General features: G+C 40.7%; 1 protein-coding gene across 31 annotated transcripts in view; it reads right to left on the bottom strand.

Annotated features, from left to right (window-relative positions):
• LOC135896969 (uncharacterized) overlaps positions 1-13,390 on the bottom strand; it is a 279,122-nt gene that overhangs the window by 253,898 nt on the left and 11,834 nt on the right. For 29 of the 31 annotated variants that reach the window (XM_070526193.1, XM_070526196.1, XM_070526195.1 and 26 more), the window contains exons 12-18: positions 12,542-12,586; positions 10,108-10,155; positions 8,318-8,347; positions 7,554-7,601; positions 7,098-7,142; positions 6,630-6,680; positions 6,005-6,052 (exon numbers count right to left, since the gene is read on the bottom strand). In XM_070526193.1, coding sequence (XP_070382294.1) covers positions 6,005-6,052; positions 6,630-6,680; positions 7,098-7,142; positions 7,554-7,601; positions 8,318-8,347; positions 10,108-10,155; positions 12,542-12,586 — 315 coding nt within the window. The remainder of the gene's footprint in view (positions 1-6,004; positions 6,053-6,629; positions 6,681-7,097; positions 7,143-7,553; positions 7,602-8,317; positions 8,348-10,107; positions 10,156-12,541; positions 12,587-13,390) is intronic. The other 2 variants (XM_070526225.1, XM_070526207.1) reach the window with 2 other exon arrangements.

Genomic DNA, 13,390 nt, shown 5'->3' with positions numbered 1-13,390 from the left:
AGCCGCAGCTGCTGCCCAGTTATACTTTCCTGTTGCTCAATTCTATTGTCTTTTGCTGAAGAATGCCGTCAAACGCAGAATTATCCAAAAAAATTGATATGCTTGAATCCTTGTTCAATGCAAAGATGGAAACCTTGGTAAGCGACCTAGCATCGAAAATCAAGGATCAACTGTCCGGTGAGGGCTTGAACCAGCATATTACCCTCAGTGCGAGTGTCGAACACCTAAGCGGTGTCTTCGATGAATTGATGACGAAACAGGGTGAACTGCTTGCAGCGAACAAAGCCCTGACAGCACGCAATAACGAGCTTGAAAAGAAAGTCGCGCATCTCGAACAGTATTCCCGAACGAATAATATTGAGATTAAGGGTGTCCCGTCCACCGATGGGGAGGACTGTGTCGCGATTCTCAAATTAATGGGCGACGTGATTGAATGTCCTGTTTCGCCCTCTGACCTAGACACCGTACATCGCGTGCCCACGAAGTCTGGCGAAAAAAACATAATTGCCCGCTTCTGCTGCCGTGACAAGAAAACCGAGTTTCTGCGCAAAGCGAGAAAGGCTCGCCTACAAACTAACCAAATTGGTTTCTCAGGCTCCACTCCACCCCCAGCTCCAGTCTTTGTAAATGACCATTTAACTCCCGACAACAAGAGGCTTTTCGCGAAGGCACTCGCGCTAAAGAAGGATAGCAACTGGCAGTTCCTGTGGACAGATAATTGTCTCATTAAAGCTCGTAAGACCAGTGACAGCAGAGTATTCCGCATTTCATCTGAAGCGGACCTGCGCATCTTCACCTAACCGTGTTTCATTCATCTTTTCCTTGCGCGTGCGCACCTTAATCTGCCATGTCTTTGATATCCCCACAAAGATTTAAGTATGAACTTTCAAATAATAATCGTTCATTGATCCATTTTAACGCTCGAAGCCTAAGGAGGAATCATGACAACATTAGTAACTTTATCAACAATCTTGATCACTCTTTCTCGTTTATTTGTGTTTCTGAGACCTGGCTTTCTGACAACGATTTCAATTTATACGGCTTTCCATCTTATAGTTCTGAGTACTGTCATCGTTTGTCTGATAATCATGGAGGTGCTGCCATTTTCATTGCTTCGGACATCACTTACACCCGTAGGCACGATCTATCAATAAATGTTAGTTCCTGTGAGGCTATTTGGATTGAGGCTGAACAACCTTCCTTTGCACATAATCGGAAAAATCTTATTCTTGGTTCCATCTATCGCTCCCCGTCATCTTCTGTCACTGATTTCCTACTTGCTCTCGACGTCATACTTAACAAATTATCGTTCGAAAACAAGAATGTTTTAATCGTGGGCGACATTAACATCAACTTACTCGACACAAATACCAGCGCATATTCTGCCTACTCGGACTGCTTTTTCGGATATGGCTACGAGTCGCTTATTAACTGCCATACCAGATGTAGCCATAACGGAACCCAAACACTTCTTGATCATGCATTATCTAACATAACACCGTCCCCTGTGTCGGGAGTAGTGCGTAGTGATATAACCGATCATTTTCCCATTTTCGTTACATTTAACAGTTTAGTGCCAACCCCCAACATCTCATTCAGTACATCAGTATTTAACCAAGATACATTTATTGATACCATTAGCAATACTAATTGGACTCAGGTAAATCTGCTGGAAGATCCGGCAGCAGCAGTTGATAAATTCTCTGCGCTGTTTTTACATGCCGTATCAATAAGCACCCGGACCGTTAGGTGTAAGAATAAATATAAGTATGCCTGCAACCCGTGGATGACGTCCGCTTTACTGACCAGCTTAAGGAAAAAAGATAACCTATACAGGAAAACTAAGCGGCAACCTTTTAACTCCAAGTTGGCTCTGCGTTATAAAAAATATTGTTATGTTCTCAACACGCTACTTAAACAGGCTAAAAGGCGCTACTATGATAATGAATTTAATAAACACAGCAATAATCCAAAAAAGCAATGGAAGCTTCTGAACGAATTCATGAATAAATCTTCCACGCCTGAACAATGTTCTAAAATTAACCTGAATGGTACAACATACCGCGAGCCCACTCATGTTGCCAATGCCTTTAGCGACTATTTTGCTCTGACACAAATAACGAACAATCCAGTCACTCAGCCAACCTTGTCTAGGTTACCTCACTCATTTTTTCCTTTCCCTGTTACTGTTCCAGAGGTGCATTTAACAATCTGTAGCCTTAAAAACACAAGCCCAGGTTTAGATAACATTTGCGCACACCATTTAAAGTTAGTTGCTAATATTATTTCTGAACCAATATGTATCATAACTAACCGCATTTTCGAATCTGGCACTTTTCCTCTATGTCTAAAGAAGGCTAAGCTTATTCCCGTATTTAAGAAAGGTGCCAAAGACCTAATTTCTAACTACAGACCAATAGCTATTCTTTCGTCTCTAAGTAAGATTATTGAGCATTTATTAGTTAAACGTTTAAATAACTACCTTGAAAAATTTAGTTTAATTAATCCCTGTCAGTTCGGTTTCCGTTCCGGTAGTTCTACTTGCTTAGCATTGCTCTCTTTAACCGATTTTATTAAGAAATCTATAGACTGTGGTAAATTCGTTGGCTCTGTCTTTTTGGATTTCACCAAAGCTTTTGACACGATTAACCACAGCATTTTGTTCACTAAACTTGAAGCATACGGCATTACTGGTCCCGCCTTAAATCTATTAAAAAGCTATTTGTTGGATAGGCAGTACGTGGTTTCTGTAGCGGGTGCCCTTTCTCAAACTAAAATAATTAACTTAGGTGTACCCCAGGGGTCCATTCTCGGTCCATTACTATTTATTATTTACATTAATGACTTACCAAACCTTTTACATTCATCTCACTGCGTTTTATACGCCGATGACACCACCATATCATTATCAGACACGTCGTTAATCTCATTAACATCAAAGTTAAATGCTGCGCTAACTGACGTTATAGAATGGTGTCTCAGTAATTACCTAATTATTAATCCAGAGAAAACTAAATATATTATATTCAATAGTGGTCACAGGGTCCTAACTTCTCCACAAGCATTAACACTTGGTGCTCATCAAATACCAGCCGGTGACCTGGTTCTATTCCTCGGTGTTCTCCTGGATGCTAACCTCAAATTTGACTCCCACGTTAACAACATTAAGAAAAAAACGGCATTTGGCATTCGCGCTCTAATAAAAGCACGCGCCTTCTTTTCTCGCAAGGCTCTTTTATCACTTTACTTTGCTTTTATCCATAGTCATATTAACTATGGAATCGCTGCCTGGGGCAACACATACAATTGCCACCTGTCATCAGTTCAGCATTTACAAAATCAAGCCATTCGTATCATTACTAGCAGTCCTCGTCAGTCAAATGCATCCATTTTGCTCCGTCAAAACCTCATTTTAACGACCGTGAACTTGTTTCAATATAATTTAACAATCTTATTTTTTAAGTTACTTAACAACCAATTGCTTTACGAATTCGTTGACCTAAATGATTTACATAACCACAATAGAACTAGGTTTGCCTTTAACAGAAATTTTTTACTGCCTCGTGTCCGTACCAACTATGGTAAACTAACATCATCTTTCGCTGGCATATCTTTATGGAATCACTTACCATCAAACATAAAATCACTCACATCATTCTATGCCTTCAAAAAATCCCTTAAAGAGTTCCTTTTGGCGCAGTGACGCAATTAAGGTTCCAAATGTATTATTTATTACCCTATTTCTCTTATGTTTTGCTGTTCACATGCTTGCTGTTGCCTTTAGTCGTTTTGCTCATAATGCTTTTTTATGTATTCTCATGTTTTTTGTGTCTGTTAAAATTTTGTATATGTATATTTCTAGCACACTTATATTTTTAGTTCATGTTCATCTCGGCCTGCCGATCATATTTTTCTCTATTTCGTTCTGTTCCTTCTTCACATAATTTAAAGGTTCTGTTGTACGCCAATATTTTTATTTTTTGTTAGTATTACGGTACATTGTAATCACTATTCTGTTGTTGCACTACAGTTCTTCGTTTCTGTTAGTGTACATTGTATAAGTTTTATTTCTGTCCTGCCACCTATGTAATTTTTTTTCTTATAATTGCCCACCGAGGGTCCCGGTTACAGTCTTCGACTTTGGGACCCTCGTCTGTAAAACAAAAATGTAACCGTTTCTTTGTTTGTAATGAATAAACTTGATTTGATTTGATTTGATTTGATTGTTCAACGTGACAGTGCGCCAGACAGATTCCCCATTACATACGATAAAGATGCGGAATTATGTCAGGCTGGCAGAAACGGTGAGCAATGTCCCTCCCCTTCCCTATCATCTCGGTGGCAATGATCAACGCTAAAAGGCTTGGTATGGGCAAAACTTTCTACGTCACATAATACAAGAGCATGTAAGCATGTCTCGATAAGTACGACCAGGTCAGCATCGTACGCATTGATAGCTGCTCTGACATCATCTCTTTTGCTAAAAACAAACAAAATATTGGTGTACAGGACCGATACAGGGAGGGCATCGTTAGCCACGACCCCTCCCTAATTGTTAAGAAACCTGACCCGCGTGATTTGAACCCGAACCGCGTTCCAGCGTGCATGCACCATTCGTTTCGGATACAGTAGGTGACGCCCATGCTTTTGAGTCATGGTACGTGGTATCAGGAAGAGAACGATGATGCCGCCAGGGGAAGTTCGTGAGCATGTTGGTATCACGAACATTGTTATGGTCATAAGCGCATTAGGTACGTTCCTTTAGCATCGACATTTCTTTTTTAGTTTTGTTATCAATCTAAACAACTATTGTAACAGGAATGTAAAATTGGTCTACTACCTTTCCCTTTTGCTTACATATCAGATTTCGTGGAGAGATTTCCTCTTCCGGGCAAAAAACAAAACGGAAACTATAGGCAGGAGGTTGCAGAACTAGGCGGGTTGGTTGGTGTACGTTTAGAAGCGATTCCAGAATCTCTACTGAAAGGACATAGTGAAGACGGCATACGCAGTGCGAAAAGCACGGGTTTGCAAGGCATTTACAGAGGACACTAGCGTTGCATCATAAGGCCCAGTTGCAGCTTTCAAAGACCACTGGCTGTCGTTTGCAGTGCTGGAACAACACAGAACCCCCTACGAAGTTATAATAAAAATCCGTTCCAAATTATTCTATGACATCAACCGCCTAGAACCCAGAGAAGCGTTCGAAGAATTCGTGGAACAGTACGAAACAGTTACTAACTATTCCGCAAAATTCACGCTTTGTGTCCCCTGATCAGCAGAATCACTGAGAGGAAGTCAACGCATCTAATACGAGACCGAAAGTTGAAACTTCTGAATACACCTATGTAATCGTCCATTCAGCACCTAATCGCTTTATGACCCTATAATTGCCAATGGGAAGAGACCAACTCCTAAAGTCAACTCAAGATTATAATCAACGTCGTGAGATCCAACAGCAAAAGTTCCCTTTGCTGACTCAGGGAGGTTAACCATCTCAAAATAATTGTGGCAGTTGCAATAGTTGATCAATCCGATTTGCACATGTTTGCAATTATACAGCAGTAACAGCGACACGGCGGTCGTCAGGGACAAGCCAGGAGCCGAAAATTCGCTTTTATAAAACCAAAGACTTCGGCTTTATCCGCAATCATTCAGTGCACACAATTAAGTGGGCAGCATAATGATCCATATGCTGGTTTCCTGTTGAGTTTGCAGACATTGATTATGGATATTTGTGGATCGTGGGGCTGCCTGCCCCCGCGTGTCCCCAGCTCTGACCGTTGGCTAGTACATTTATCTGATGTGTGTGCACTGCTTCTGTGCACGTAACGTCTCTTATGTGAATACTAGTGATTTACATTAAGAGTGCCCAAGTAAATGTTAACTCTTCCGCATTGATGTGGGAATCAAGATAGCGCTTCACCCTGGTATTCGTGTACGAAACAACCCGCTACAAATAAAGAACCAAGATAAAAATTATAATTCGAATTTCTGGACTTACCCCTGGCTTCGGCTTTCCGGGTTTATGAACAAATGACCCATTTCGTGGCTGTCAAAATGAATAGCAGATGTGTGTATGCGATACATTATACTGCGGACGATGTCAAGTGCTCCCTTTGCTAATGTGCATATGTTCTTGCATTGATTTTATATATAAGGCATTCTTTACGGTCACCACTGCACAGTTTGTGTTAGGCTTCTTGTATTAGGTATTTGTTTAGGCTTAAGTACAATGGGTGTCTCAGACATGAATATGGGCAAAATTCCTATATTTTTCTACAGAATGCAGCAAGGAAGAATTATCTTCTGAGGAGCAAAGGTGAGCATTGATCTTATATTCTTCTTAGCTCTGTAGTGTAATCCAAAAAAGCTGTAGAATATTTGAATTCAATAATAAAAACGCATAAACCTTCGATTAGTTTCAGCCGCTTTCAGATGTCCTATAGTTCCTCTGAGATGCTCCAAACAGCAAGATCGTCTAATTCCTAACTGTAATTAGCATATTATGAGAAAAAAGACAAATGGCCACATTCGGTCACTAGTTTGCGGTATTTACGCCTTTGTGCGACTGCAGTATTCTGCTTCTTAAGCACCATCTGCACATCACTATAACTGGTTAGGCTTACCGGTACCACCGCGTCCTCAGCAGGCAGTCGCGTCTTTCCGGTCGGTTGTGTCTGGGGGGGCCAAAAATATGGCGGAATGTGTGATTGTTATCCGTATTCACTACATCATGCTTGTGTGTCGCGAAATCCGCATATATTTTTCGCGCTAGTTCATATCGCTCACAGACGTTCAGCTCTTTGTGATGGGCACGGCCATATGTTATCAGTATTACAGCGAAGACCTTGAGTAATCGTTCAACAGTGGCTAGGCGTACCTTTTTGCACAGAGATAACAACGATAATAAAGTGATTTACAATTTTTAGCTCCGTTGCTGACAGAAAAATAGGAAGAAGTGCATTTATTACTCTTGCGTATGACAGCTACTCCATTTCTAGTCCGATAATGAAGAGATATGAGAGGTTAGCAAATGTTTGTGGAATCATTGTATGCAGAGATGAAGTGTTGGCATACGTTGCCACTTTGCTTACCACTGGCGTTGGTCTGCCATTTCCTTCGATGTCGTTATCCGCTCTCTGTGTGAGTTGTGAAAAATAAGCAAGCATGTTCTTGATATTTTTTGTTATATAGATGAGTTTCAAACTCTGATGAGATTGATAAGTCGATTCATGCTACGAAACAAATGGTGCAGTTTCTTAGTACAAACTATCATCGATGTCATATGTGTGGCTATAGGTAGCTTTTTCATGGAATATTTATAGTTATCTTATGGTATTGTTGTTTCTTCTAGCTGGCATACGATATATAAATAATGCTTTAATAAAGCAAGATTCGCAGAAGGTCTAGATTATATAATAATCCCACTACCTTTATGTGTCGTATTGCTGTAGTTAGATATACAGTCCTAACAAAAATCTCTCTGAGTGTAAGTTTGAAGAAGCACAAGAAATACTCGATATTGTCTGTGTGAAACGCATGATGCTGACCATATTTCCAGCTTCTCCTTCCATCCTCGCATCCTCAGGGAACATTGTCTACAGTAAGAAGAAGTGTTCTGTATTTGTAAACCTGTACATGGCTTTTTGGGCAGGAATGTTTGTGTATCAGAATACCTAGCACGAGCTTCCTGTTATTGTTATCAGTGCTATTTGGCAGTGCATTCTACGCATGCCGTTGGTTTGATTGGTCCATATTACGGGTTCGTGAAGTCACCTCACACCCGTCCGTATTTCCTGCCTTGATGTTTTATCAGTGGGCGAGCCCTTCACATGGCAGCAATAGACTAAGACGTTGATATTGTGATGAGTAAGATACAATTCCCCAGACAACATGTTATAGACTGTACTCGTAACCGTAGGTACAAATATGGTTGGGTCGAGTAACACGCTTTGTACTTATATGCAAGTCTGTGCAAGTATGAAGAAACGTCAGCACATGATAAGTTCATATTTAGTAATAGAACAGCTCTTAAAAGCAAGCTAATATGCTATCACTGTACTTTTTTTAATTAGGGCTTGTCTGCCGTATAACATAGAATACAACTTGCGGCTACAATAATTTTTTTTATCTGTGAGAAGGATGTACAGGCAAGCCCGACATGCTCATCAATTTTGAATCACGCTGGTTCACCTGTGAATAAAATCTACCCTAAAGCATTTGGCACTCCTGCTACCAATGCTAATCTCTTATGAGGGACACTTATATAAGCATTACAGGTGCATAGTGGAAATTTTTGTATGAGTGGTCTCACCACTTGTCCCATTTGGGCCGGCCAATGCCCCTTGAATGTTGAAAAAAACGCAGATATAAGGCAAGTGGACTTCTTTATAAAAAATAAAAAAGAATGGTTGGAGCCGGAGAGCAAACATTGTGAATGTGGTTGCAAGACCTTTGCTATCATGCAGATGAAGTTCGACTGCCAATGCTGTGTTCGTATCGATGGGGGCTTTTAAGAGATCTGTTCTCAAGGTACAAAATATTCGCGGTCTTTAAGCAAGCACTTCTAAAAAGTTTTACAGATTGCCTGTGGCAGATAGCTCAATTCTAGTGTATGAGCCGGTCTACTCAAAGCGGTGGACATTATTTGCAAAAAAACTGACATGCAAAATCGAATAATTAACAAGAACTCACTAAGTTTCTAGCTATTTATATTGTGACCCATATTGCAATTTACAAATTCTGGCAGTGGACCTCGCAAATCGGATCCACTTGGAACGAATTCTTAGGACCACACGAGTTTCGAGATTTAATTTCCCGAACTTTGCGGAGAAATGCACTGGCGTTCCAGGGACTTGTGTGCTTCGGTGCATGAAACGGCTTTTTCTAAACAAATAAAGTGGAACGCCAATGCATTTCTCCGCGAACCCGCCATGGTTGCTAGTGGCTATGGTGTTGGGCTGCTGAGCACGAGGTCGCGGGATCAAATCCCGCCCACGGCGGCCGCATTTCGATGGCGGCGAAATGCGAAAACAGCCGTGTACTTAGATTTCGGTGAAGGTTAAAGAACCCCAGGTGGTCGAAATTACCGGAGTCCCCCAGTGCGGCGTGGTTCATAATGAAAAAGCGGTTTTGGCACGTAAAACCCCATATTTTAATTTTTTTCTCCGCAAAGTTCAGGAATTTATATCTTGAAACTGGTGTGATCTTGAAAATTTGTTCCAAGTGGATCCGCCTTGTGATCTCTACGGCTACAATTTGTAAATTGCTATATTGGCCATAATGTAATTACTCAACTAGTATTCAGTGAATTTTTCATAATTAGTCGATTTGCCATCACAACTTTTTCGGCAACATTGAAAAATTTTTGAAAGTGTTCGCTAAAGCACCCTGTAATGATTCTCATGAAAGCATGTCCCACTTTAAATGACAGCCAAATTAAACAGCGACAAAATTGTTGCTTTTGGAGAATAATTTATAGACTTATGGCGTATGGAGAACTAGTGGTTTTCCACTCGTAAAATACCTACGTCCGCAGCTCATTAAATACATCGGAAGTTGTTCATGAAAACAGACTGGTAGGCTAGTAGTGGAAATTGTGTTTCCTTTATTTAGGTAAAATTTGTACGCAGCCCCTTTGATTCATTGAGTTTCTTATCTCTTACTAACTCCTTTCTACATAGCTACAGCGCTGGCGATCATCTGTTTTCAGATGCCAGCTCGTCTTAGGGAGGTTGTTCGCTTGTATCTATGTCTAGTGTATGTCTTCAATTATTCGTGGTTAGTACACGAAATTAACGCTTAATCCACTACGCCACGAAAGGGAATTTATTGTTACCTGATAAGCTCAAGGATTTCAAAGATCCATGACCCAAGACCCCAGTTCGGAAAATTGCGCCAGAAATCGATCTCTCAATAACACCATTCTACTTTCGCAAACTACGTTTAAATGCATGTAAATAGTGATCACATCGCTTTTCAAAATCGAAACAACCACATTTAATGCTGCTCACTAGTGACTAGGACCGAAAATGACTCTCCACCTCAGTAGATTAGTTCCTACCGTGTAAAAATCAAAACGCCTGCGCCCCCTTCTCTCCTCACCTCCTCATGTCTGTTTGCAGGTTTTCCACCAGCCGCGTCATTATTCCGCTGTGAAGTGTGAGAAAAATGTGTTCCGTCAAATATACCGCTGTTCTAGTGGTGAGCATTCTGCTGTTTTATATTCTGTATTTTATCTGTATACAGTTTGCTTCCTCTATTTCTTACGCCGGTCATTTTCCGTTTCGTTCTCTTTGACTGTTGCTATGAAACCTAAAGTTCTGAGAATCGCAACAGCGAAATGGTCTTCTGGCGCTTCTATTATATTTGGCGGTCATTATATTAGATGGTGTTGTTGTTCTGTAATTTATTGAACCATAAACTCGCGTCAGCGCTGTAACAGCGGTTGCGAACCTCATAAGTCAGGCCTGATTGCAATAGTGTATACGGGAACGTCTTTAGGTGAGTAGCAAATGCAATGACAATGTAGCCGTGAGGTGGTTTTCGTTACGATCATGTTTGTACGAGTATTATTTTTGTACGAGTATTTATATTAGTACGAGTAAATGTCTTTCTGTTGCGGTCGGGATTAGAAGATTGTGTGTCCCAACGACGGACACGAGCATGCTCGCATCCTGTAAACAACGAAATATATTTTTAATTTGGATATTCCACGAACGACAGGTGGCGCCGCTTCGCTGTGGTACAATATAATAGCAAGGCAGCATAAAAGCAAGGGCTTGGCGGCGCAACCCACCGCCCCGTTCCAAAGGGGACGCTCATAACATCCATCCATCCATCCATCCATCCATCCATCCATCCATCCATCCATCCATCCATCCATCCATCCATCCATCCATCCATCCATCCATCCATCCACAGTGCAACCCCTCACGCAACCGAGAAGACACGCTCGCAGAGTCGTTTCACAGAAGAAGGTACGAAAAAATTTCTTGGGAAGCCGTACTCTAATAGTGAGCGCATTTTATGCTTAGTTAGAAAAGCATTTCACGGTCCGTTCATGAAGAGACTACGCAGATCAAAGTAATTCTGTTTTTTTTAATATTTTTACTCACTTTCCGGAGAATCCACTGCACGATTAGGCACTTAAAATGGCAGGCTTTCTGTTACTCTACAATATATAACTTCCTTGTGAAAACCGTAGACCAGCCCTCTAGATAAACTAGGATCCTTTAACTTTACCTGCTGTTGTCGCCATCGTTTATTTCTAGTTGGTTTAACACAATCAGTACGGGAACCATGAGCGTCGAACTAACAAAGAAAAATGAGGTACAGAATAAATCTGAACTTATAGAAGGCAACCACGGAAAGCTCTTCATGATGAACAAATTTTAAGCCTTTTTTGTATACCATCCACAACCGGAAGCCTCGCTGGAGTGAAATATATTTTTTTCCACCACAGCACAACGCTTTCATACTAGAATTTTAGGGAACACACTTCTTTGGAGACGACTAAATGCTGAGATCATTTAAACGAAATTGAACGCTGTCCTCAAAGCCTTTCGGGAATGGTGTCGAAAAATAATGGCGATGAACAGACCAATGTGTGCTTTCTTCAGCTTGCAATATACCCACCCAATTTCGAAAGCTATCTTTATTTCCGTAATAACATAATTTTCATTAACTACGGAAAATTACTCACCAATGCCTAGCATAACTAACGTTAAAATACGCCTAAATCTCCCCTCTCTAGCAAATGGAAGACTGATAGGACTTCTCTCCCATTTTCACAAGCTTTATCACTGCACGTCGTCTTTCAGTGCATGCCACATCAGGCCCGCCCATGGTATCTTCCCGTGCCTTGATCATACTTTAAGCGTGCAGCCCTTTCTTACGCGTGCTAACTTCTTCAGTCACGCAACCCTCTTTTTCACGCGGTATTATTGTTATGTGTCACCAAATGAAAACTTATCTGCTCCAAGTCATCATTATTTCCTAGCAAAACTGAAACACTATTTTAACGTACACACTTGCTCATTCGTGGTAGACGTCTGTGTGTTCCTGTGCTTCTTTTATTTTACTTTCTTTTTGCATGACCGTATTTGTAACTTCCTTGCGCAAATGGCTTCGTTTAACGTTAGCACCGAGTTCCTTGTACTGCATAAACCGCCTGGTGGCTGTGCTTCTTTTTTTGCTGTTACATGCGGTGCCTGCTGGTATGTGTACCTATCTTAAACAAGCATTTTCCTTGTATCAAGTAACCAAGCAACTTTGATTTGTGTAACACCCATTTTAAGAACTATAGTTGTCTTCAATGCGTAAGATGCATTGTTGACGGGCTCTAACGCTTTAATGTTTCTTCTTCACTTCTCGTGTATTTTCCCTTGTGCTGCTTTTATTTTAACATGCATTACCCGCTTAAATACGTCTACTGTATCTATCACTGATTTAACCCAGCAGCCACATATAGTGCCCGTATAGACCTTTATGGTATTTGAATAATAATAAAGAAAGATGTCATCACATGTGTTCTTACCAGTGCCGTCGGCATTTCAATGTTTTCATAGTCGGTGTCTTCTCTCTGTGAAACGAGGTAGATGCGGAGTTGTGAATTGTATGTTCAATGTGTTGGCGGTTAGTGTTGGAAGGGTATTATTTATTTTATGTAAAAAGTGCAATAAATTATAATTCAGATTCATAGACACTAACGTAAATGTTTTCAGAACTGCGATTTACAACGAATTGCATTAGTAGGAAGCGTAAGAAATTCTGTGACTGTTTTATTTGTAGTCTGTATTTTGAATCTGCACGGTAGTGAAAATGCGTAGCTGTTGTGCTACATAATGGACTTATACAATCGTTACACAAGACCCTTTCGATCGCTATCGAGCCCGATTGGCATCATATTTCTTGATAACAATTGAACCACTTTCCTAGCTTGGGAAAAGCAGTCAATCGCGATCGAAAAATTATATTCATGTTTAAGGTGCCCCATGTGAAACCGATATTAGGCGTCGACAATCCTTCCCTAATTTCATTTCGCAAATTACCTCATCCTGTGAAAATGCGCGATTACATGGTTCCTCCGGAAAAACGTTGTGCAGTTGTTTGTGATTCGTTTTTATCCACTACGCTAAAATGTGCACCAAAGCTTCATTGGTGCCCTTTCCAATGAGTGACATGTACAAAATGCATAGGAAGCGGAATTTTATATTGACATTTTACTATTGGTCGTCAGCCAAGGAACCTATATCGACACGCCGAGGTTTAAAAATTGAACTCCGCAAATTTGTCTTTCGACATTCATGTTTTCTGCCGTATTCTCTTTTGTTACTAAATATGATGGACTGTTAACCCGCAGAGTAATAATGTCTTTGGTTTCCAA

Source organism: Dermacentor albipictus, chromosome 9, assembly GCF_038994185.2.
Source record: "Dermacentor albipictus isolate Rhodes 1998 colony chromosome 9, USDA_Dalb.pri_finalv2, whole genome shotgun sequence".
NCBI lineage: Eukaryota > Metazoa > Arthropoda > Arachnida > Ixodida > Ixodidae > Dermacentor > Dermacentor albipictus.
Note: the sequence above shows the minus strand (reverse complement) of the source record. Positions and strands in the feature narration are given on the sequence as shown.